Raw genomic sequence first — 26878 nt, forward strand, 5'->3', positions numbered from 1 at the left:
GCAAGAGAACCCCGGGGAGCTCACTGGCCAGACGGGCTGTTTGGTTGATGAGCTCCAGGCATAGGGAGTGACCTTGTCTCAAAAAAATTAAGTAGAGCCGGGCGGTGGTGGCGCACGCCTTTAATCCCAGCACTTGAGAGGCAGAGGCAGGCGGATCTCTGTGAGTTCGAGACCAGCCTGGTCTACAAGAGCTAGTTCCAGGACAGGCTCCAAAACCACAGAGAAACCCTGTCTCGAAAAACAAAAAAAACAAAAAAAAAAAAAAAAAAATTAAGTAGAGGCACCAGGAAGATGGCTCGACAGTTACGTGCCCTTGCAGAGAACCTGGGTTCCATTCCCAGCATTCCACATGGTGTCTCACAACCGTTTCTAACTGTTTCTAACTGTCCTTCCAGGGAAGCTAATACCTGCCCTCTTCTGAACTCTGCAGGTGCCAGTCATGCCTGTAACGATCACCTCAAATTAACTTGTAAACCGCACCTGCCCAAGGACCAGGTAACTTTCTGGGATGCTGGGAGTTGTAGTTCTTGAAAACAAAGCCTCATGGGAATGTATGTATGGATTTTGTCTTTATAGCCTGGACAACATGTGTCTCAGGGTCAGTCTGGGGTAGCTCTAGGAGTGGTCCTGACCAACGTCCATCTTGGTCAGTGTAAAATATTTTCATAAACCTTGCATTAATTTGGCCCAAGGTCACAGTAGAACTGGTTTTTCTCTGGCGAATCTCAGGACTAACAATCCTACCCATAAAAAATATTTTTTAAAAAACAAGGTTGAGAACATCAGAGGGTGCCTGATGTCTGGCCTCTGGCACACACCACACAAAAATAACTCAGAAGAAGTCTACTTTTTTATTTATTTATGGGGGAGGGTTGCAGGTGTCCAGGTAAGAGGGCTTGGTGCTGGGCACCCTCGGCCTGCTGCCGGAGCTAGACAGCCTTTTTGATTCATTGTTGCTATTCTTGTTGTTTGCCTGTTTGTTTTTTAGAAAGGGTCTCTCTATGCAGCCCTGGTTTTGCTAGAACTCCCTGCGTACACCGAGCGGGCCTCATGCTCTCAGATCCACCTTCCCCTGCTTCCTGAGTGCTGGGATGAAAGGCGTGCCGCCACACCCAGCTACATCATTGTTTAAAATAATGAACCTTGGTTATAGGTTTGGAAATGTTTTTATAAACCCTCTTTGTAAAGATCTTTTCCTGTGGAATTCTGTGGTAGGTGCCCCTGGCAACCACCACCACTACCACCCGTGAAGGTATGAGTAAGCTCTTTGGGGACAGGGCTCTCTGATTTGCCCATTTCCGTTGCTATGGCAGCGTGCACACAGGGGGTAACCGCTTGCATTCTGAATTGAAAATACATGCCTCCGAATCTTTTCATGTCCCTTCAAAATTTTCTTAGCTATGCTATTTTAAAGCTCTCGGTTTAGACTAATAACGTAAACAATACCAGTGAGTGGAACAGACTTGACACGGAGTTAACAAAGCTCAGCTCCTGCGTTTTAGGTTTTATGCAACGCAAGGGTTTTAATTAAAGGAGCCCCCAGAGTGTGCTGATTTCAAGGAAGGTGAGCACAGACAGTGATACTTGGAAGGTGCCCCGTGTGGACACAGGTGCCACCCAGGGGCAGTCACATGACTTGAAGGTTGTCCATCCATGGCTATGCTGTCACGCCTTACAGTGTCCAGACATCTTTACAGACAGGGTTGAAAACTACAGAACACCAGTCACCACAATGCATCACAGATCCTAAAGGAGTCTTTTTTTGTTTTTAATATCAACTTTACAAAGTCTTATAAAGACCTACTTTGTGCCGCCAGCCATCTAGTTCCAGGGGATCCTGTGCCCCCTTCTGGGTCTGAGGGCACCAGGCAGGTACACATTACACATGCGTGCATACAAGCAAAACCCTCATACACATAAAAAATAAAAAGATAGACATATTTTTAAAAGCAAAGCACGTTTTCCATTGACCTTGCTGTAGGCTCAGATTATGGCCACCATCTCTTTGGATTACAGGAGGAAAAGTATACATTTGAAAAACGTTTTCTCAATGTAAAGCTGCAGGTTAGTTAAGTACAAGATTATTCCACCATCTACAGGCACAAGGCACAATTGTGTCAACAGAGTCCATTTCTTCTGCTTGTTGCAAACCAAGAGCTTTTGCTGCAGGGGCGCAGCTCAGAGGCTGAGCATTTGCTTAGCCTGCGCCAGACTCTGGGTTTGACCCCCAGCACCACAATAAACATAAACTCAAAGCGGGTCTTCCGTCAAAAATTTTAAATTACGGGGGCATGAGGGAATGGCTCAGTGATTAAGAGCACTGGCTGCTCTTTCGGACGTCCTGAGTTCAATTCCCAGCACTCACATGGTGGCTCACAACCATCTGTAACTGTAGTCCCATTGGATCTGGCACCCTCTTCTGGTGTTCAAGTGTGCATACAGACAAAACACCATATACATAAAGTACATAAATAAATCTTTTTTAAAAGTTTTGAATTACACTTTATTCTGTGTTAATATGTATGTGTTGGGTACAAGCATGCCAAACCTCAAATGTGGAGGTCAGAGGACAGCTTTTGGGGCATGGTTTTCTCCTTCCGCCATGTGAACTGTGGGGATCAAACTCAGGTTGCCAACCTTCCTAGCAAGTGTTTTTATCCACTGAGTCGTCTTGGGAGCACCTAGGGTGTGCCTGGTGCTCTCTGAGGTCAGAGGAGGACGGAGGGGCCTCCAGGGCTGAGTTGCCTCTGGCTGCTGGCACCTGGACCTGAGCCTTCTCTCCAGTTCCTGCTTGTCTGTTTTTACATAGATAGAGCTGTCTTCCTTTTGTTTGTAACCTTCCCTGTGTAGTCTTAGGTCTAAATGTTAAAGGTAAAAAGATCATTATTCTTTCAGCGCGTGAGAGTCCGCGGGCTCCCTTCTGCCTGCTCACTTGAGCACAGTGGCCACTTCTCATACCTGATTGTCGTTTCTGCTTTGTTTGTGGACTCAGTGGTTATTTGATTTCTCTCACCAGTGAGCTATTTTGCTTTATAAAGTCTTACTGTTTCTTCTGGCCTCTGATAGCAAAGACTAGTATAGGCCATATGCACTGATCATGATCAGTAGCCTTACAAAGACCATCGGTCACCGCACCTGCTGACCGGGGACTTACATAGTCAGGGTGGCAGGAAGGTCAGCAGATCCCTGTGACGTGGGTCAGAGAGAAGGTCATCCGTACCAACAGGACCGATCCTGGTTTGGAACTAACATCAGCCACTTCAGGACGTTTCTGGAGGCTCCAGAGTCTGATGATAACTCCGTAGCTTACTCTGCTGTGCTGAGAAACCATGGAGGTTGCCTCCTGGGCAATCATGGTCAATGACTCAAGATGGCTACCAGCAAGTCAACATGGAGCCCCACCACGATACATTTTCCATGATAGGCGTACATTTGATGACTGAAATTGGCATTTAAATAATTATACCGATTTTAAATAGTTCAATTAACAGAAAGGAACCCTGTCACTATTTTTTTTTAGCTCTCAGATTCCAGAACATGCCATTTTGATTCCATAAAATTGCATTGTGCATCCGGCAGCATTGCTTCGTATGCTTGCTCTACATGGGTTCACAGTTGTGAAAAACAAATCATCAGCCGCGTAACTTGGCCAGCTCCTCTCTACACTTCGTGAGAACCGTTACTCACGGAAACAGCCCGAACACAAAGCCACAAAGAGGCTAATTGAAATCAGAATGCTGGATCACTACTCACTCAAGCAAAACAGATGACCCTTCTAGCCATGCTTCTGACCAGCGTGCGGGGAGGGAGGGATTAGATGCGGTTTCCAACTCCCAAGCAGGCTTGCTAGCTCCTTAAAGGAACTGGAATGCCGAGGGTGGGGGAGGGCGCTTCAAAAAGCCAAGCTCGGTCCCTTTTCTCGTGAAGGTTTAAGGAGATGTAGTTTAACAGTCAGCTTGGATTCTTTTTTTTTTTATATTTATTTATTATGTATACAATATTCTGTCTGTGTGTATGCCTGCAGGCTAGAAGAGGGCACTAGACCCCATTACAGATGGTTGTGAGCCACCATGTGGTTGCCGGGAATTGAACTCAGGACCTTTGGAAGAGCAGGCAATGCTCTTAACCTCTGAGCCATCTCTCCAGCCCCAAATATTTTTTTTAGTTTTTTTTTTTTTAATTTTTATTATGTATACAATATTCTGTCTGTGTGTATGCCTGAAGGCCAGAAGAGGGCACCAGACCTCATTACAGATGGTTGTGAGCCACCGTGTGGTTGCTGGGAATTGAACTCAGGACCTTTGGAAGAGCAGGCAGTACTCTTAACCGCTGAGCCATCTCTCCAGCCCCTCAGCCTGGATTCTTAAATTCATTTTCCCCTTTGAGGAGACAGTTGCTGCACATGGCTCACAATTCAAATTGCACAATAGGACATAGAGAAAAGTAAGACGCCTGCCATCTCAAGGGGACACGGCTCTTAATTATCCCTGAACCTCCTTTATTTTACCCGAGGTTCTTGACACCTCTTATTTGGATACCTGTTTAACTGACAATATTAATAAATATTTATTCTCAATTTTGGTGTGCATTTTTAAGGAGTAAGTTTAAAAATTATTTTCATTTTATGTGCATTGGTGTTTTGTCTGCATGTAAATCTGTGTGAGGGTGTTAAGTGCCCTGGAACTGGAGTTAGAGGCAGGTGGGAGCTGCCATGTGGGTGCTGGGTTTTGAACCTGGGTCCTCTTGAAGAGCAGCCAGTGCTCTTAATCACTGAGCCGTCTCTCCAGCCCCTGGTGGGCATGTTTTAAAAGCAACTGTGGAAATGAAGATTTGATTGTGCAGAAAAGGCATTGCTGTCACTAAAAGACACCTCTGGGGTTAAATAAACATGAAAAGTGATAGAGGCCACCTCTTGGGACCTGTTGGGAGAAAGAAATGAGTACGCTCAGAAATTTGACTTAGAAAAGATAGCTCCATGTCTCATCTCCCCAGGATCAACTCAGATGACAAAGGCCCTAATCAAAGCATCCCTGGAGCCCAGCTAATAGACGGATCATCTCTTACCCCCCAGTGCAGCCCTTACTAATAACCTCGGAGAAACAATGTTGAAACAGCCTGCTGCCTGGCCATGGCGCGCCCTGACAGAGCCTCCCTGCTGCATTGCAGGCTGCTTCCCTGACCCCACCAGCTCCCCACAGCTTCATCTCAGGCCTCGGGACGTGGCTCGTTTCTGCTTCAGGTGAATGTCCTAGCCACCCTCCCTTTTGTCAGAGTGGGTGGTATGAGCTAGGTGTGTAACAACAGTCCATGGCTCGGTATGGACAGGATGGCAACCCACTTCACCTTGATGGGGCAGAGTGATTGCCCCACTGAGATCCACCTCCTCCCTCATCCGGACTCAGGGTTGGGGCTAAGTGGCTTTTGGAGCAATTCGTCCAGGCCTGGCTTGTAGCAATGGCTCCGTTGTAACACTCGGTACCCCTGCAGGCTCCAAGCTCCAGAAATCCCCAATGTATCTCCACACCTTCCAGGCAAGTCCCGGGAGGCTTGGCATCTCCCAACACCTGAATCAAGATGGCAGTGGGTAAAGACGCCTGTTGCGGGAGGTCCTCCCACTCCTTGAGCCTATAGCTGCTGAGATACCAGCCCATTGGGGCGTGGTCTCTCTCCCTTTAAAAAAGCGGCCACTTCCCTCTCCTCTCTCTCTTCACTTCCTGCTCCGCAGGCAACTAGACTCCCTTCCTGGTTGCGTAGAGGGCTGTTGCCTGGGACAGTGATCTGTAAGTTTTTTCCCCTTTAAATAAATACCACCCTATTAATCATAATTCCAAACTGGTGTGGCATTGTTTGTGATTTATGCGTTCAGACGCCCCTAAGGCAAGAGCAGATTCTCATGCTGTGTCTAGGAGTGGCCCCCTTACCCTGGAAGAGGCAGCCTGTCTTCAAAGCCCTGAGAAATTGGCAAAATCTACCTTTAATCCCTTCTGCCTTGCATTTACATTCAAACATTTAACCTTTGGTTGCTATAGTTATCTATGAATAAATACATGTGAAATTCTCTTAACCAAGGACAGATGCTGAAACAGTTCCCTCTGCCCCTTCCAATGTTGTAACAGTTATCCCGATCTTACCAGATGTCCTAGGTTTAGATTTTCTAGACATCATAAAGAAATAGCTTGTTGTTCTTTATTTTTTCTCAGAATCATGACGTGACACCTGTGGGAAGAAGATGCTATTGGCGGCCAGACTGACAGACAGGAGCCTCCTGTGCACAGCATCTTGCCCCCAGAACCCCAGAAGGAACTTTGAGAATTCCATCTGAGACGGTGATTGAGGGAGGGGAACAAGTTTGAGACCCTTTTCACGAAAGGAGATGGTGACCGTGACCAGACAAAGTTGCCCAAGCCGTAACTGGGCTGGGAAAGATGCGCACGGGAAGATAGAACATGCGGAGATCAAGGGTCACAGGGAACATGTCTCACTGAGCCGGTGTTCCTCTGCTCACACTGCACGGGACAAGAGGTCAAATCAGCACGGTCTCCATGAGCCTGGGGTCACTGGGAGGACTCGTCCAGCTGAGCGGCCATCCTTCAGGAGAGCTGTGCTTGGCCAAACCTCTGTCACCGAGGATTGTTTCCACTGGAGTGGGTGGAGCTTCTCAGGAAGAGCAAGTGCTGCTGCTTTGTCTGTTTTATTCAAAACTGGGGATTGGCCCCAGGAAAGGATTTCCTGTAGTTAATCTGGTGTCTAGGTGTAGATGAGTTTGACATGGATGGTGTATGGAACAAACTCCTTCAGGTTAGAAGGGACAAAGATCAGCTTCTGCAGGTAGTTGACTTTGTTGAAAAGAAACACATGCATGGGCAGTTGTAGGCGGAGGCTGCTCGGCTGTTTCCCAGGCCCGAAATAATCATACAGGAGCTGTATTAATTAAAACACTGCTTGGCCTGTTAGCTCGGGCTTCTTATTAACTAACTCTTGCATCTTAGGTAATTCTAATAATAGAATTAACCCATTTGATATTTTATTATGAGGCTCGTAGTTTACCAGTAATGTTCTAGGTGGGTGTCTTTCTCCTTCAGCCGCTACATGGCGTCTCTCTGACTCTGTCTTCTTTCTCCCAGCATTCAGTTTAGTTTCCCAGCCTAGCTATGTTCTGCCCTGCCACAGGCCAAATCAGCTTCTTTATTAACCAATGATAATAAAACATTCACAGAACACAGAGGGGAATCCCACATCAGGCAACTCTACTACAATCAGGAAAATACATAATTCAAGTTACTTCTTAAGATGAATTTTTGTTTGGGCTGCCAGCTCACAAAAGAATGACACCGAGACTTGTTATTAATGATCAAAGAGCCCACAGAGAGGACCTACAGAGTCTTCCAGCTTTTGAGTAGAGAGGAATGTCAAAAGATGCCTCCTAGCCCCAGACAAAGCTAGGCGATGATCAAGTGGAGATGACAGTGCCTGGTCTATAGTAGTACCTGCTATGATGCGGTGCGAGATTGGAGCTCGGTTCCCACGGTGGGCCAGAGACAGGCACGCTGTACAGACCAAGCTTATGTGGAAAGTTTATTGAGAGAAAGGGAATGAAAAGGGGAGAGGGGAGGGGGAGGACTGGCCACTGGGGACAGGAGTGGTGGAAGAAAAGAGAGAGGCAGAGGGATTGGAGAGAGAGAGAGAGAGAGAGAGAGAGAGCGCGAGAGCGCTGCATGCCTCTTCAGAGGAGCAGCGGGAAAGGGTGGGTGGAGCTTCACCTAGCCGGACCTCTTGCACCTGTGTACAGAGCCAGGGAACTGCCTGCTATCCTTGCAGGGGTGGCACACTCTGCCAGGTCCCCAAGCGGAGGGGCCGGTGTGCCTGGATGCTAACTTATCACGTGGAGGCCCCATCTTGTGACGCTTTCTAACGTCCAAACACGGCAGAGTCTCTGCTTTCTGCGTAAATGTAAACAGCTGACACGGGCTGCTTCCCTCCCACCCCCCTGGTTACAGCCACACGTGGAAGGAGGGCCAAGGCGTTTGTTAGTTTTTCCATTGCTGTTGACAAAATACCCGACAAGAGCGACTGAAATGGGGGCTTTAATTTGGATCACAGTTTTATGTATGGTATAGCCCATCATGTTGGAGATGATGTGGAGGCAGGGGTTGAGGGGGCTCACGTGGCACCCACAGACAGAAAGCAGAGAGCGAGGCTCAGCTCACTATCTTTTCCCTCCCCCTCCTTTGCTTCACTTTTTCCTGTATTGACTTTAGTCTTGCCCAAACTCTTTCCCAAAAGCAGTCTAGACGGAAATGCCGTCAGACTTACAGTTGTCTTTAATGCTCTTGATGTGGGAGAAGAGACCCCATGTTCACTAAGTGCTCAACGCCACCCCCAACACGGACTCCACACAGCTGGATTACAGGTCTGTCATGGCAGCAGGGCAGGTAGTGATGGGAATTGTCCCATGGCAGAGAGGCAAATCCAAAGAGAAACACGCTGTTCAGACCAAACACTGCCCATGTCCCTCCCCACCTGAGGTATAGAACCACGACCCTTGGAAGCCCTTATGGGAGTGAACATTAAGGCTCAGAGAGAGGCATAAAAGCTCTCCAGACCTCCAGGGCTTCCTGCAGTCAGTGTTTACTTTTGTTGATGTAGTCTTCTATCTGCAGAAGGTAGACTGACCCGGGCTGGGCTGGGCTCTAGGCTGGGGCAGCTGAAGCTGTTGAAACAGTTTTGTTCCACTCTGCACGGGCGTCTCTTCCTCCTGGACACTGTGGGTTTTGATGAGACAGGCTTTCCTTGCTGGAATGAGGGTGAAACGTACTGAAGCAGGTGAGGCTCCTCCAGGTCTACAGCTGGAACTGGCTCACAGTCCAAGCTCAAAGCCAGTGTCCAGAAGTGGGACAAGATCAGACAAGGCCAGACAGGAAACTCTGCCAGCCGTGAGTCACTTAGCGTGGCCCCACTTCCCCACAGCCCCGAGCGCAGGCATTGTCTGGGTCCACTTATTCATACGCGTTCCTCTTCTAGAAAGTAAGAGGAGGAAATAATTTTTTTCCTTGGGGGAAAAAAAAAGAGACCCCAGGGAACTGTTTTCTAAATAAACAATGACAACCGTTCATTTTTGTTGGCTCTGCCAGCCCGCTCCCCCGTTTCTGTCTGTCTTTCTTTTCTCTGAGTTTTGGGTTGAGAAGTTGGCCATGGAATCGAGAAAGGATACTGCCTCATTCTTTCTTGTGTTTGGTTCCTCTGGCTGGAACATAAAACCCTGCCTTCTTTCTGTAGCCAGTGCACTTCAAAGTTGTAAAAATTTGGATAAAGTACATCGGGGTTGTGGCTGTTCTAGATTTTAGTCTTTTTATAACCTCCTCATATTTCACGTTGGTTTTGACCTCGGGTTAAAGGAATGCTTTTGAAAAGAATAAGGATTTGATCCTGGCAATGGAGGTAGCAGAAATACTGAGGTCAATAAGTTAAAAGCTTTAACAAAGAAGATGAAGAACAGGAGAGAGAAGCGAGAACTAGATTTTGCAAACTTTAAGCTGAGGACTGCGTAAAACAGGCGAATGCCACAGCTATAATCTTATTTTTAAAAACGTATGGCGTGAAAATATTTTTCCAAGTTTACCAGGGTAAAAAAGTTTGAATTAGAGCCAGGTGTGGTGGCGCACGCCTTTGATCCCAGCACCCAGGAGGCAGAGGCAGGTCAGTCTCTATGAGTTCAAGGCCAACCTGGTATACAGAGTGAGTTCTAAGCTACCCAGGGCTGCTGAAGACCTTATCTCAAAGGGGAAAAATAGCTTGCATCAGATAGGGGAGCCAGCATCTCTGAAGTCTGAAGTCATTTTCTCGCTTTCTCTAGGTTTGCTGTGACTATTGTATGTGCATATTTTGTTCTTCTCTTTTGTACAAAAATCTGAACATCTCCATGCCTAAAACACATGTGTGGTGGTCGGTAGTCTTTATTTTTTATAAAGGATTTGTTTTTATTTATGTGTGCAAATGTATGCCCATGTCCTCAGAAGCCATACAGAGGAACTGGATCCCCTGGAGCTGGAGGTGGTTGGGAGCTGACTGACATGAGTGCTGGGAGCTGAACTTGGGTCTCTGAAAGAGCCGCCTTAACCACTGAGCTAGTGCCTGAGGGGGTTTGCGTTAGTTATCCACCTCACACGATCTGGGAGGAGTCATCTGGGAGGAGCCTTGGTGACGGATTATGTGGATCAGCTAGGCCTGTGGTCACGCCTGTGGGAAGCTGGTCTTGATTATGCTAACTGATTTGAGAAGCCCTAGCCCACTGTGGTGGTAGCATTGCTTTGGATCCCAAATTGTCTGGGTAGAGAGAGAAAGCCAGCTGAGTCTTAGTGGTTCCCTCTGCTCTTAACTGTGTGTGTGACCAGCTGCTTCAGTTCCCTGTCTTGACTTCCTTGGAATGATAATGGTGGACTGTAACCTGGAACTGTGAGATAAAGCAAACCATTTCTCCCCTAGACTGTTTTTTGTTAAGGTATTTTTGCTTTGTTTTGTAAAAACCTCTCCAAGACACATTGTCAGTAAGAAAAGCAATACATTGCATTATATTCTCTTTGTGTGTGTCTCTGTCTCTGTCTCCATCTGTCTCTCTTTGAGGCGGGGTTTCTCTGTGTAGTCCTGGCTGTTCTGGACCATTCTCTGTAGACCAGGCTGAGTTTGAACTCAGAGATCTGCCTGCCTCTGCCTCACCCTCCCAAGTTCTGTGGTTAAAGGCAAGAACTGTATTGCATCTTTTATATTTTTTGAGAAAGTGAAATAAAAATCTAAGATTCATAGTTTCTTTTGTGATGTTCGTTACTAATCAGAATACTTTAATTCTGCCCCCCTCCTTTGTTGAAGTAGTGTCTTATGTAGGCTAAGCACTGAATTCCTTATGTAGCTGGGGATGACCTAGAATTCATTCTTCTACTGATGGAGGAAGGTCATTGGTTAAAAAAATAAAGAAACTGCTTGGCTGGCCCTCATAGGTTAGAACACAGGTGGGTGGAGAAAATAGAACAGAATGCTGGGAGGAAGAGGAAGTGAGCTCAGACTCGACAGCTCTCCTCTCTGGAGCAGACACCTCAGAGAGACACCATGCTCCCCGCTCCCGGGAAGATGCACGATGAAGCTCCGACCCAAGATGGACGTAGGCTAGAATCTCCCCGGTAAGCGCACCTAGCGGTGCTATGCAGATAATTAGAAATGGGCTAAATTAATATGTGAGAATTAGCCTAGAAGAGGCTAGATATAAATGGGCCAAGCAGTGTTTAAATGAATACAGTTTGTGTGTTGTTATTTCGGGCATAAGCTAGCAGGCGGCCGGGGTGCTGGGCACGCATCCCCGCCGCTCCAACTACTACATTCTACCTCAATCTTCTGGGTGCTGGAATTACAGCCATGCCCCAACCTGCTCGGTTTATGCCACACTTGAGAGGGAACCCAGGGCTTTGTGCATTCTAGGCAAGCCCAAGTCCCAGCCTCATTTTCAAGTGGACAGTTCCGGGACATTGTTTACATTTTAGGGGCTCTGTGGTGATATTTTGTTTGTGATCTAACAAATAAAGCTTGCCTGGAGATCAGAGAAGCAGAGCAGTCAACCACTAGAGAGTCCTTTTACCTCTACCGAATCCTCAGACCAAAGTGGGCAAGATCCTGTCTCCATGAATCCTCAGCCTGAACGCTGTCTCTAGGAAACTTCAGCCTGAATCCTCAGACTCAATGTGTTGAGCATTTGTCTTCTCCCGCCTTATAACCCTCTCTCTGCCCAGGCTTATCCCTTCCTGTCTCCACCTCCCTAGTGCTGGGATTAAAGGTGTGAGCCATCACCATCTGGCTCTGTTTATCTTTTAGACTGGATCAATCTTGTGTAGCCCAGGGTGGCCTGGAACTAACAGAGATCCGTCTGCCTCTGTCTCCCAAATGCTGGGATTAAAGGTGTGTGTTGCTACTGCCTGGCCTCTATGGCTGACTAGTGACTTAGCTCTGCACTCTGATCCTCAGGCAAGTTTTATATCTCAGAACACAAAATGTCACACAACAGTGTTGGGAGTAGGTCTCAGGAGTAGAGTGCTTGCTTAGTGTGCACAAGACCCTGGGTTTGATCCCAAGCACCACACACACACACACACACACACACACACACACATGCTTGCGCGCACACATACATTCATATTGTTGGGTAACCATCATCAACATTTACCTGTAGAACTTTTCCATTTCTCACACTTAAAGTATTTTCCATGAAGCATGGCCTCCCCACCTCTTCTCTTGCCCCTGCCGAGAAACAAATCATTCTGTCCATTCTCAGTTTGAGATGCATATTGAGCTCAACAATGAATCACTAAGCCTGTCTTCCCCAGCTCACCACCGCTGCCTGCTGGGTTGGGCAAGTTTTAGTTTATCTATTTAGCATTGGAAAGATACAGAAAATCTGCTATGTTGACTGAGCCCACGTGTAGCAAAGGGAAAGGTCCTTGAGCCTTTGGAAGATAAGGAGTTTGAGTTGGGACCTACATTAGCTCACTGGAAAGACCGTACCTCCCGGAAGAACTCAGCCAATAAAGGATTCGGGGAGCAGAGAAACGCCATCAAGATTTCAAAAACCACAGTTCTGTACCAAATTGGGCTTGCCAGCCTTTTCTGCCTTCTCCTAGGCTGACACCCCAGCTCTGCAGTGTGGGAAATAAGCAAGCAGCTTCACTCTGCTCCGAGTCGAGTCGCCAGCACACTTACCAAGTGAGGGTTGTTGTTTCTCCTGGCCAGCCCTCACCCTACTGTTAATCTGACCACTTTAGGATTCCAAGCAAGTACAGTGTTTCTTCTCTGTGTCAGCACAGGTCTCAGTCAAACTCCCTAGGTGGGTTTTTTGTTTGTTTTTATTTTCAGTTTAGTTTTTCGACACAATGTTTCTCTGTGTAGCCTTGACTGTAGACCAAGCTGGCCTCAAACCTGGAGATTCGTTTGCCTTTTCTCTCTGAAAGAATAAAATAATTCTGAGGAAAGCCAGCTGCCAGGGGACGGAGCAACAAGTACATGGAGATAAGGGGTAGTAAGGTTTTCTCTATGTCCTTTTTTGCTACTTTTTTAAAATTAGCTCTATGTATGCATTAGTTACTTAAAACAGTACGTTTAAATCATCCAGATAATAAGATGAAATGAAGGAGACCTGAAGGGTGACCTTCAGGAAGCTGAGCTAACTAACCGGCCCCCAGCTTGGGTTGTGCAGTGTGCAATACCATCTTCCGTGTTTGTGGCTGATGAGTTCTCTGTCCCGCGATGCGTTAAGAACTCCTGAAGTCTGGCCCGTGTCTTGATATGAGCAGGGACCCGTGACTTACTTTGCACCACTGGCAGCCATCAGCCCCGGTGGAAGTGCTGCCGGGCAATAGTGCTGAGCCCCATCATGGCGGCTGCTCGGGTAAGACCCTCTGGGTTGTGTGGAATTATCTTTAATGCGCCAGATAAGAAGATTGTTAACCTCCTTATTACCAACCCTTTTCTATTACCGTCGTGGGGCGGACAGATGATTGGAGGATTAGCCTGACTCTGACAGATCCTGCGGGCTCTGCCAGTCTTGTTTGGAAGGGAATCAAATCTGCTCATTGCTGATAATAGACAGCATGATAACGCCCCCAGGTCGGCTTGTAAGATATATGTATCTTGCTTTTTATTTCTTCTTTTAGCAATAGGAGTCAAATTTGGATTCATCCCGATAAATGAGGTATTTGGGACCTCATGTGATCTAATTGCTCCAAGATGCCCTTTAATCCCCATTTGTGACTCTCTGTGCCTCTGTCCACATGGTAAATGATCCTGACCCAGGAGTGAAGCCCACCCAGCTGAGACAGCCTTGCCCCCCCCCCCCCCCCCCCCCCCCCCCCCCCCCCCCCCCGCTTGTGAGTCTGAGGTTCTCTGGGACCCTCCCGTTTTGTTTCCCCTTGTCTAAGGAACAAAGCATTTCTTGGACTTGTCACTGTGGTCAAACGAAGGCCACACCATCTCTTTGTCCATTACTGTATTTCCATCAACGGTGGCTGACACACAATGTTCTCTAAAAAATGTTTGTTTTCCTTGCAAAAGGCCAAATCTGTTTTTTAAATATTTTTTTAATTTTTTTTTTCTGAGACAAGATTTTTCTGTGTAACAGCTCTGGCTGTCCTGGAACTCACTCTGTAGACCAGGCTGGCCTCGAGCTCACAGAGCTCTGCCTGCCTCTACCTCCCAAGCGCTGGGATTAAAGACGTGTGCCACCACTGCCAAACTAATTTATTTATGCGTATGGGTGTTTTGTCTGCATGTATGTATGCACGCTAAATGCATGTATTGCCCACAGAGCCCAAAACTGGGCATCAGATCCTTTAGAAGTGGAGTTACAAGTGGTTGTTAGTGGCTACGTGGATGCTGGGACATGAATCCAGGTCCTCTGCTAGAGCAGCTAGTGCTCTTGACCACTGAGCCAATCTCTCCAGGTCCTATTTTCCCCTTTAGAAAATCCTGCTTAGTATTGCATAGGCAATGATAGATGTTTATTATAGACAAACCGAAATGCTGATGTTGGAATTAGGGGTGTGGGGAGAAACACCCCTAAAAGGTAGCCTGTCACTATTTGGGTGAGTTCTTCCTCTAGCTATGCCTTATCTCCAGCGTATATATCACTCTAAATGGGTACTGATTGCTAGGTAGATAGACAGATGATAGAAGAACACACACACACATACACACACACACACACACACACACACACAGAGAGAGAGAGAGAGAGAGAGAGATCCTAATAACTGCACTCCTATATCCTGGCTTGTTTTATTTAGTTAGGTTTTGCACTCAGGGCCTTGGCCATGCTAGTCAAGTGCTCTGCCACCAGGTTACATCTTCAGTCCTATTTCATTCCGGTTTTTGGTAAATTACCCAGACAAGCCTTGAACTTGCTATGTAGCCGAGACTGTCCTTGGCTTTTCAGTCATCCTCCTGCAGTCTGATAGCTAGGATTGTGGGAATGCATCGCCATGTCCAGTCCTAGGAGGCAGAGGCAGACAGAGCTCTGTGAGTTCCCATCAGGACTTGGAAACGGTGCTTTTTGCTCTTATGAGAGTGTCATTTTATGTACTATTTATGGTTTATTTATCATGTGTGAGGGTTGGGGAGACGCATACTACACACATGTGGAGGTCGGAGAAGAACGTTTGGAGATCGGTTCCTTTCTTTTGCACTGTAGGTCCCAGGACTTGTGAGGTAACCTCACTGTGTAGCCCTGGTTATCCTGGAACCCACTATGTAGACCAGGCTGGCCTCAAACTCACAGAGATAGCCTGCCCCTGTCTCCAGAATGCTGAGATTAAAGGTGTGCACCACAGTGCCCAGCCCCTTCAAAATTTATTTTTATTTTTTATGAGTCAAGATCTCATATATTTTATGAGGCTGGCCTCAAGCTCGCTGTGTAGTTGAAGATGATCTTGAATTCTTTAAAAATTTTTATTTGTTTTTATTTTATGTGTATGGGTGCATGCATGTTTTATCTGTATTTAGATATATTTAAGGTACCACAAGCATACCTAGGGGCATTTATCCACTGAAACTGGATTATAGATAGTTGTGAGCCACCATATGGATTCTGGGAACTAAACCTTTGTCTTGTGCAAGAGCAGCAAGGGCTCTCAATCCCTGAGCCATCTCTCTGACCCTCACCTCTTTTGGTTTTACTTTTTTAATATTTATTTTATGTATACCAGTGCTCTATCTACATCCATGTATGCCTCCACACCAGAAGAGGGCGTCCGGTCTCACTACAGATGGTTGTGATGCACATGTGGAGCAGCCGGTGCTCTTAACCTCTCCAGCCCTTGCCCCCACCTCTGAAGAGCTAGGATAACCGGCAGGTGCCATCATACGACTCAACGCCGCACTAGACATGGAACCCAGGACCTCATGCATGCATGCCAGGCAAACATTTTACACACGGAACCACACCCCAAGCCCCTCCACATGCCTTAAAAAGTCAGTCTTTAAGAGCCATTCCTTCATAGAGAAACTCCAAGTTTTATTTTTACTAGGCACTTCTGCAAGTCATTACTGCAAATTTAGTGGCTCAAAATAACCTGACAATTAGTATCTTACAGTTCTCGGGGCCAGAAGTCCAAAAGCTGTGTTTCTTCAGGGCACTGAAGGGAAGAAGTGCGTGGCTGCCTTGCCAGTTTCTCTGCAGGTCGCATTGTGCTCCCATGTCTCATGTCTGCTCAGTAATTTGACCCTCTCTTTTGTTGTTGTTGTTTTTGTTGTTGTTGTTGTTGTTTTCGAGACAGGGTTTCTCTGTAGCTTTGCATGATTTGATTCTGTTGCCTCCTAATAGGGACGCTTACAATGACATTGGGCCTCCCAAATGATCCAGGGTGATCTTCCCATCTTAAGATCTTTCCTCACACCTGCTGAGTGACACGCTCAGATTCCAGCAGTTAGGAAGCGACCATCTTTGGAGGCTAGTATTTGCCTAACCACGCTTGGAAATCCAGAAACTGAAGCTGGGGAAGTAGCTCAGTCGGCAGAGCGCTTGCCTAGTACGCACAAGCCTGGGTTCAATTGCCAGCATTTCATAAAACCAATACGCAATCCCAACATTTGGGAAGGCACAGCCAGGAACATCGGAAGGTTCACGTCCAGCCTCAACCACAGTGAGTAAGAGGCCAGCCTGGGCTGTATGAGACCATGTCTCGAAAACCCAAAATAAATAAATACAAATTAGATCGATAAATAAGTACTAGAAGAGTTACGGCGACAAAGCAAAGACCGTGGCCTAGAAGGTACCACCAATCTTCTGATTCTAGGGGCCGCTGCAGCACGACCGAGTCTGGAAAACCATGAACTCATAAAATCAGACTCCTGGCTTCCGGAGCCAAAGGATATTTTAAAGGTTATGTAGTCTAACTTCCTCAGCTTAAAGAGAGGGAGCTAAGGCCCGGCAGGCTCACGACGCGGCCCTTAGTTATTCTGCATTTGGCCTAAATCTGTGAGACGTCTCTTCCTCTCTCCCCAAGGAGCCAGCCGCAGCCGTCACCCTTATCAAAGGCAGCGCGGCCCGGGAGCGCGGCTGGGAGGGTTTTGTATCTTAGCAGCAGGAGGCAGCAATGATCTCAGAGCCAAGTTCTATCTGTGCCACTGCTTAAAAAACCATTCCACAGAACTTCTAATAGGGCTTCTTTCTAAGTGCGCCATTCTGAAGTTTGAAACCAGTGACACCGGCTGCTCAGCCTTTGAGACTCAACTTTGGTGAGAAAAATCCTACATCCGGCCAGACAGCAAAAGGAAGGAAAGAATGGATTGCGATAAAGAGCCTTTGGGGTTCCTAACTAAAGAATAAAGGGCTTCATTTTCCTAATGGGTCTGCCCTTTCCCACTGGAAAGTTATTTAAATGTTACAGCAAACAGTGAGGTGGATAAGGTATTTTCAGTCGACATGTCCTAGAAGGATGCATCCTTATGGAGCTGATACAAAAGCTAAAAATTTTGAGACAATTAGCAGTGGACTTTGATTGAGTTTTCACCATAATTAAGAGGCCTCGTGGTAAAAATAGAACTCACTTCCATCTAGCACATCTGTATTTGTGGAATACAGCGCTAAGATTTCACCAGTCTGGGGCCAGGGTGTAGCTCAGTGGTAGAATGCTTGCTGGCATGGATGAGGCCCTAAGTTCTACTCCCGAGCCTATTATTTAAAAAGGCGTTTAGATCACGTACCTCGTTTGTTCGTGTGTGTGTGTGTGTGTGTGTGTGTGTGTAACTGGAGCTTTTACGTGATTTTAGGAGACACAAGAAATGAAAACTCAGAGACGTCCAGTGTGCGTTTTTATTCTGGGATCAAGGACAAAGGTCTGCCTGCTCAGACTCTTAGTACAAAATATCGATGAGTAAATTAGAGGCAGGATGAGTGTTCCAGATATTTCTTTTGCCTCAAGCTCCAACATGACTAAAAGGGGCACAGGCTGGGGTTGCATCAGAGCCAGGAAAGTGGAGTGGACCTTATTGGATGCAGGCAGGAGAGGCCTGGGGTGGGTGTGGGGGCCTCACAGAGGGGTTGCAGTCTGCCCTGTTGGTATTACATACAATACCTCTGTTCTGTAGATATTTGGCATCCATGTTCCCCTTCTGGCTGCACAAGGCTACTCGAGTCTGTTTTTGCTTCCCTCAACATTTTGAAGTGTAAATTCAGCAGCAATGGAACGTAATGAAAACTGCAGAACTAGAAGACAGAGGAAGGGTGGAGAAAGCAACAGACAGTAGGTGGGGCACCATTGGATTAGGGAAGACTGGCCGGTGGGCACGCAGCCGCCTGCTGGAACCCTAAGCTTCTGTCGGCTTCTGGAAGCCTCTCTGCAGAATGAAGCAAGCGCCGTGTGTGAGTCCCCAGCGTGCACTAATAGGTGCCTTTCCAGGTAGCCCATTCGCTTCGACCACTCGTAGCCCGCTCACCAGGGCAGGCTCACCGGTGTCAGGGGCACGTTGAGAACGTAAATAGGAAGAAAAGAAAACTCTGGGGAATCTGTATATGTTCTGCCTAAGAAAATTCCAGTTTTCCTAACTCGCTTCAGAAGCGCTACGAGAGTCGGGTTGGGTCACCAAAGTGTCCACACAAGGCGGTGAGAAATGAGAAATCCGGGGCGTCTAGGTGAGGGATCAGAGCAAGGGAGGAGCAGGGAAGGGGCGTGGCCAGCGGTGGAGGGGCGTGGCGTTGGGAAGATTGGCGGCGCGGTGGGGGGCCTGGCAGCAGAGGTCGGGCGGAGCTAAAACTGGTGGGCGTGTTCGCGTCCCGCTGGGGCGGGGCGGGGGCGGGGCGAGGGCGGGGCGATACGTCGGGAAGATGGCGTTGTGTGTGCTGCGGAAAACGGTCCGCGGAGCGGCGGCGCTGCCCAGGCTGTGAGTTCAGGTCCCCAGTCCCCGCCACGCGGCGAAGGCGGCGGCCAGAGCGCTGTGTTGAGCCTGCACGGGCACTCTAGCCCGCAGCCTCTGTGCCTTCCGCGCTTGACCTCTGCCAAGGTCGCTACGGCTGCTGTCTCCCAGAGGGCGGGTTTTGCATGGACCCGGTCGGTGGGTACAAGTGTTGCCGGATTGGCAGGGCTGTCAGACGCGCTAACCTTTCTAGGGAGGCTCTGGAGTAGCTGAGATGCTGGCCTCCTGAGCGACAACACACCTGTTTTCTATGTGAAGCACGGAGGTTCCCTAATGTTTGGTCTCTGTACCCCCTTACCCATCTAAAGACGATTGAGGGTCCCAAAGAGCTTCTGCCAGAATTTGTTCATAAAAAACACTGACCTTTTTGGTTTTTTTAGATGGAAAGAGCATAATGTCTTGAGATTTTCTTTGGTTTAATATGAGAGTCTCATGTCACCAGCTTTGGAGTAAACATCTGAAAGGAATTCCAGAACTTTGGAAGAAGAGGCAGGAGGACCCAGGTTCAAGGCTACACGTGTCTCCATAGCAAGTTTGAGGCCAGCCTGGTCTGCATAGCAATACTAGCTGGTAAAAGAGATCAGTAGGCCGTCACAAGTCAGGCACACTCGTGTGTCAGGGACTTCCACTTTGAGAACTGCTGATGTGACCCTGGTGTGCCCATCTGCTAATCACAGATCTCCTGTGGTCCCCCTCACCACCATCTGAAGAAGTAGGGTGTCCTGTTTACAATGAGGAACAGGATCAGAGAGCCCAAATGACTGTCTCAAAGTCCCACAGAGTTACAGAGCCAAGGTTCATGATCTAGCGATTTTTACATCTTTTTCTTGTGCTTTAAGATTCATACCTGATCCATGGTAGCACCCTCATGGCCTTAGGCAACCCACTGTCTCCATTACCTGTGGTTTGCACCCTGGCTCAGGAAATCACTGTTGGAACCAGAATAGCAGATAGAGGAGTGGTCACAGTCCTGCCCAGAGGTTCCTTTTCAGAGGTGAGAAAGGGCCAGGCTCTGTGGTTTGCTCAGCACTGACCCCCTGCTGTCACCACTTCTAGGAAATGTTTATTTCTTCCTCTCCATACCACATCTTTGCATCTCTGGGTCCTGGGCTCTTTGATGACCCCAGCTGTGTTAAATAGTGTGGGTCTTAGTGAACACACGGGAGTGAGTGGACACTATCTGCCATACCTTATTTCTGTCTGTTGGACTGAGCTTCAGCTTGAACCAGTGAGCCACTTCTGGTTGTTCTGAACCATTGCTGGGCAGGCAGGGGCCATTCTAGACCTCCAGTCTTGATCCCTGTTCCCGACCCTCCAGCGTTTGCCCTGTTGAGTCCTAGACTGTCCTGTTATCCATGCTGTTGACTGGCCATGCTGAATACATATAAATTACCCTGCCTTTAAGGGAGGGAGCGGAATTCACTTGTCAGAGCCGAGAAATATAGACAGGAATGTGAATACACACACATCATACCATACACACACATCATACCATACACACACACACACCACACATACACCACACTGTAACTGGAAGTTTCTACCCCACCTGCCTGCCACTTCCTACATAACCACTCTAAGACTTAATTATAAATTGTTTGGCCTATTAGCTCAGACTTATTATTAGCTAACTCTTGCAACTTAAATGAACTCTTTTCTGTTATTCTATATTTTACCATGAGGCTCATAGCTTATTACCTCACATCTTGCTTCTCCAGTGGTTGCTGGCATCTCTGACTCTGCCTTCTTTCTTCCTCTTTCTATTTGGATTTCCCACCTAGCTATATTCTGCCCTGCCATAGGCCAAAGCAGCTTCTTTATTAACCAATGGTAATAAAACATATTCATAGCATACAGAGGGGTATCCCACATCACCACACACATACACACACATCACACATATACCACACATATATCACACACACCACAGACACATACCACACACATGCAAACACACACACACACACACAGAAGCACAAATACAAACACATATATACCACACACGCACATATAACCTATAAAAATTGATATATAGAAGCTGGTGGTACACTCCTTTAATCCCAGCACTTGGGAGGTAAAGACAGATAACTCTCTGTGAGTTCAAGACCAACCTGGTCTACAGAGGTAGTTCTAGGACAGCCAAGGCTACACAAAAAAACCCTATCTTCAAAAACAAAAACAAACAGAAAATTGTTATACAGAAATATTGGTAAACATTTATCAAACCACACACGAGTTCATTTATTTATTTATTATTTATTTATTTATTATGTATACAATGTTCTGTCTGTGTGTATGTCTGCAGGCCAGAAGAGGGCACCAGACCTCATTACAGATGGTTGTGAGCCACCATGTGGTTGCTGGGAATTGAACTCAGGACCTTTGGAAGAGCAGGCAATGCTCTTAACCACTGAGCCATCTCTCCAGCCCCCCCCCCCCCACGAGTTCTTATGTCATCTCCAGCTCTAATGCATTGGTAAAGGACCAGTTAGTTTACCACTTCCCGGGCTTGTTTGTAAACCCCACTCCTGCATTAGAAACTGGGCTCCTGCTGTCTGCCATACATTCACCTGATTGTTCAACTCGGTGAGCATTTACAGAATTGTCATCACACTCATGGGATGGGAAGGAGCCGGTCCCCTAGAGGACGGTGCCCGTTTTCTCTCCCTTAAGGGCTCCACTTGGATCAGCACCTTACCTTCAGCCCTTGTGTGTGCATTTGTGACAGTTAGTGCTTTTTCAGAGTCTGTATCCTCCACTCGAGAGTTTTCACGTTTACTTTGTTTATTGTGTGTGTTTATGTGTGGAGGTCAGAGGACAACTTTCAGGACCCGATTCTCTTCCACCATAGGCTCCAGGGATAGAAGTCAGGTTGTCACATATACTTTTTTGTTGTTGTTGTTTGTTTTTCGAGACAGGGTTTCTTTGTAGCTTTGGAGCCTGTCCTGAACTAGCCCTTGTAGACCAGGTTGGCTTCGTATACTTTTACTGCTGATCCATCTCTTTTGGAACGTCACAGAATTGGAACTACGTGGTGTACAGTCTTTTTAGGTTGGATCCTTTTACTTAATAATATGCATGTAAAATCCCTTCATGCCTCTCATGACTTAATGATTCATTTTTTTTTATTGCCAAGTGATATTCCATTGTATGCTATACCACAATTTATACCTCCTCCTCCTCCTCCTCCTCCTCCTCCTCCTCCTCCTTCTCCTCCTCCTTCTTCTTCTTATCTTATTGTTATCCGTTGAAGGACATTTTGGTTGCTTCTGGTTTTTGTTGATCGTGCCTAAGCCCTCTCTCTATATTTGTGTTCAATGTACGGACATGCTTACTTAGGAATGTGACTGTTGAGTTGTTTGGGAAGATGGTGTACGAAAATGCGATGTTTTATCAGTGTACGAGAGGCCTGTTGCTGTGCAAACTCATCAGCTGCTCTAATGGGTATGTGGTTGTAGTATCCTGTTTTCAGTTTGCTTGTTTCGATGGTTAAAGGGCATCCAGCTGTTCTGAAACCTCCTCAAACGACCTGGGGTGGTTTGCGTGAAAATGGCCCCATGAGCTCGGATATTTGAGTGCTTGGTGGAACAGTCCGGGGAAGATTAGGAGATGTGGCCTTTTGGAGGAGGTATGTCACTGGGGTCGGGCTTTTGTGCTGATTTTCCATCTGTGTATATCCTTCGTAAATTTGTTCAACTCCTTTGCCGACTTCTGAATTGGGTTGTGTGTGATTCTGTGATATAATGAGATATGTGTATTGGGTTTTGGTCCGTGTTTCCTGGAACAGAGCCCTAAGCCACTGGACTCTCCAGGGTGACTTGAGTATCTGGGGGCCCTACTGGGTTTCAGGATGTGGGCCTTCTCAGAAAACCCACAGCGTGATTGGAGGACCTGGTGAGTGTTTATCAGCTTGGCACAGCTAGAGTTTCCTGAGAAGAGGGAACCACAGTTGTCTCTACAAGATTGGCCTGAGGGCATTTTCTTAACAACTCATGTGGGTGAGTGATGCCACCCTGGGTAGATTGTATAAGAAATTTGTCTGGGGCTGGAGAGATGGCTCAGAGGTTTAGAGCCCTGGCTGCTCTTCCAGAGGACCTAAATTCAATTCCCAGCAACCACATGGTGGCTCACAGCCATCTGTAATGAGATCTGGTGCCCTCTCCTGGCAGGCAGGTGTACATGCAGGCTGAAAACTGTATACATAATAAATAAACAAATCTAAAAAAAGAAAAAAAAGAAAAGAAAGAAAGCTGTCCAAACAGTCCAGGGGGAACAAGCCAGTCAGCAGCACGCCTTCGTGGCTCTGTCCCAGTTCCTGCCTTGAGTTCCCTCAGTGATGAAGTGTGAGAGCTTTAAGAGTTTCCTCCCCAAGTTGCTTTGGTTATGATGTTTTATGACTGCCATATAAAACCTAGCTAAAACACCCACTATAGCCCATGGGAAATGTGTCACCCCCCCCCCCACACACACACACCTCTGGGGTAAGTGAAGACTGAGTTGATTCTAAGTGACCAGTAAGGTGATCAATCACGTCTGTGCAAGGATGCATCCATCAAAATCCAAAAGGCCGGGGTCTGGAGAGCATCCAGATTGCTGAACACATGCAGCTTTCTGGAGGGAGGTGTACTTAAGAGAGGGCACTGAAGCTCCCGCCCCTCCCCCACACCCTGCCCGGTGTATCCTTCCATCTGGCTGTTCGTCTGGATCCTTTCGAATGTCTCTTATAGTAACCGGTTTCCAAGCGTTCTGGGAGCTATCATGGCAAATGAGTCAAATCTAAAGAGTGGCGTCTTAGGAACCCCTGACTTAGGGCCGATCAGTCAGAAACGCAAGACAAACACCCTTAGCTTTTGTTTGCATCTGAAGGAGGGGCAACATGAGGAACTAAGCCCCAAACGTGTGGAGTGTGGTGCTCACTAGCTCGAGCTGGAAAATGTCAGAGTTGAGTTAACGGATACCTTAGTGTCTGCAGGAGGAGTGGATTTGCTGTTGGATGGGGCGGGGCGGGGGGGGGGGGAGGCTCCCTCCCCCACAAGTTGAATGAGCCAGAAAGAGAAGGACACCCTTGGGTCAGTCCTTCAGGCTGCTTGCTTGCTGTTGAGTTTCGCCTTGTTGGTATAGATCAACTACACGTCCTTCCTCAGATTTGTATTTTGGAACTATTTTCTCCAGTCTGTGGCTTTTCTCAGCATTCTCTGAAGAGTGGATTTCAAAGAGAAAATAATTCTAATTTTAATGAAAAGTCCAGTTTATCATTTGTGGATCTTGAGAGCCCCCCACCCTCATCCCCATCCTTTCTTTTGGAAGGTCAACAGTGTTGTGTATCTCTGACCCCTTCGGTTGTCCTAGCATCAGTTGGCAGCATCTGGACTGTCTTGTCTGGTGTGTTGTGGTGGTTCTTCTGGGCCCTCTTTTCTCTATACTATAGACTAACCTGCACTGAGTCCATACAGTAAGTCAGAGGAATTAACATCCTAAGATCTTGAATCTTGAAATTGGAGAGGTGGCTCAGTAGTTAAGAACACTTGCTACTCTTGCAGAGGACCTGGGTTCAATTCCCAGCACCAGTATGGTGGCTCTCAACCACTCAGTTCCAGAAATGTATCCCCCTCTCTGATGCCCTCTCTGGCCCTATTGGGCACTGCACAATGTGATGCACAGATATACATGCAGGCAAAACATTTGCACACATAAAATAAAAATAAGTCGCTTTTAGGAGACATGCATATACATGTGCATATACAGTTTTCCAAAATAAGTCACTTTTAGGAGACTTCTGCACATACGTGTGCATACAGGTTCCCATTTTAGCCATTTTAGTGCAGAGTTCATAGCTGTGTTGGTATGTGCAGCCGTCAGCCCTGTTTGCTCCCAGCATTTTCTGTTGCTTCCATCCCTGCTGAGTGGGGATCGCCTGGTGTCTGGATACACTTGTGTAGTGCCCACCCCTCTGCGTGTGGCCTCCTTTGCTTGGGGTGACATCTGAGGCCTCGCCCCTGCTGCAGTGTGCGTCAGAACTCTTTTTAATAGATGGTCATATGCCGCTAACTGTATATTACCGTTTACGTCATCATGGATCTAATCTACTTTCGAATCCTACTACTTCCTTCAGGGAGGTACAGAGATGTCACTTACTGCCCCCAACTTCAGAAGCGGCGGGACTTGGGAGAGCGGAGCCGATAAGTGAGGCTGACTAAAGTCTCACGAGATAGCCAGCTTTATTCCGAGCATCAGATGGTTTTATCCTCTGGGGATTAGTAGGGTCACCTGAGTAAAGCGTACAGTCACAAGGCCAAGCCATACATGTGTAGCAAAAACATGCTTTTCCATAGTGGCATATAAACAACCATAACAGGCTATAATTGGTAATCTGAAGTAAACTCACTCCCCTCTACTCAGATTCCAAGAACAATTCTGTGTTTTGAAGTCATTGAGGCCGCAAGATTCTTGTTTTAGAGTTTTCCCACAAGCCCACACGACTCTGTTCTTGGACCGTGTTCCAACGGCTTCTATGTATCTGTCTTTATTTTTCTCCTTTTGCTGGCATCGTTGTTTTAAATGTGTGTGTGTTGCAAACTCAGTAATACATCGCTATAATTTATGTAAATTTATGTAGGCAAGGCTGGCCCTGAATTCACAGAGACTACCCTGCCTCTGTCTCCCAAGAGTTGAGCACTACCATAGCAGGCCAGAAATGTGGGTTTAGAAGATGCAGAGAGAAAGCTGGGGTACGCTGGGCTCCTTGGGAAGGGGCCCTTGGTATGTCTGATGGATTTTATTAAGGGGAAAAAGAGTTGCTAATTGTAAGACAAAATCTTTTGGCTGCCACGGAAAGCAGTGGCAGCGGCGCTTGTTCTCAACAGGTTACACTTAGAATTTTATTAGGTAATAAAGATATTATAGAGGAAGTGGTATTTGTGTTTTCATATAGGTCACTTGGGTATGAATATAAATCCACTGCCATTCAGCAGGTTCAGTTTATTTCATGTTGCTTTTATAGCTTGTTGCTGTGGTTTGAATGTGTCCCTCAAAGTCATGTGCTGGGAATGAAACCAATCCCAAAGCAACCATGTTAAGAGTGGGACCTTTAAGAGGTAATTAGGTCATGATGGCTCTGCCCTATGAATGGATTGATGCTGATATTTTGGGAGTGTGCTCATGACTGAGAGTAGCTTTGTTATAGAAATAAGTCCGGGCAGCGGGGGAGGGGGCTGGGAATATAGCTCGGTTAGCAGAGTGCTTGCCTCACATGTATGAAGCCCTGGGTTCAATCCCCAGTGCCACATAAACTGACCATGGTGGTACAGATTGTATGTAATACCAGTACTCCGGAGGTGGAGGCAGGAGGATCAGACATTCAAGGTCATCCTTGGTATACAGTGAGTTTAAGGCCTGGTCTGTGTAAGACCTAAATATCTACATAGATAATGTCAATACATAGTTAAATAACACACTCACACACAGACACACACACAGACACACACACAGACACACATAGACACACACACACATAGACACACACACTCACACATAGACACACACTCACAGACACACACAGACACACACACTCACACACAGACACACATATACACACATAGACACACACACTCACACACAGACACACACACATATACACACACAGACACACACACATATACACACATAGACACACACACAGACACACACACATATACACACACAGACACACACACATATACACACATAGACACACACACAGACACACACACATAGACACACACACTCACACACATATACACACATATACACACACAGACACACACACACACACTCACACACAGACACACACATAGACACACACACTCACACACAGACACACATATACACACAAACACACAGACACACTCACATACAGACACACACACTCACACACAGACACAAATAGACACACACACTC

The 26878-nt window shown here is 47.0% G+C and overlaps 1 protein-coding gene across 3 annotated transcripts in view; it reads left to right on the forward strand.

The window, feature by feature from the left end:
- The first annotated feature begins 18839 nt into the window (after positions 1 to 18839).
- The window catches only part of Clybl (citramalyl-CoA lyase), a 217975-nt gene continuing 209936 nt past the window's right edge, over positions 18840 to 26878 (forward strand). For all 3 annotated transcript variants that reach the window (XM_041663598.1, XM_041663608.1, XM_041663617.1), the window contains exon 1: positions 18840 to 18909. In XM_041663598.1, coding sequence (XP_041519532.1) covers positions 18854 to 18909 — 56 coding nt within the window. In that variant the 5' untranslated portion in view covers positions 18840 to 18853. The remainder of the gene's footprint in view (positions 18910 to 26878) is intronic.

The sequence above is a fragment of the Microtus oregoni genome, unplaced genomic scaffold (assembly GCF_018167655.1).
Source record: "Microtus oregoni isolate MIOR12 unplaced genomic scaffold, Mior012 000001F_ref0000356, whole genome shotgun sequence".
NCBI classification, from domain to species: Eukaryota; Metazoa; Chordata; class Mammalia; order Rodentia; family Cricetidae; genus Microtus; species Microtus oregoni.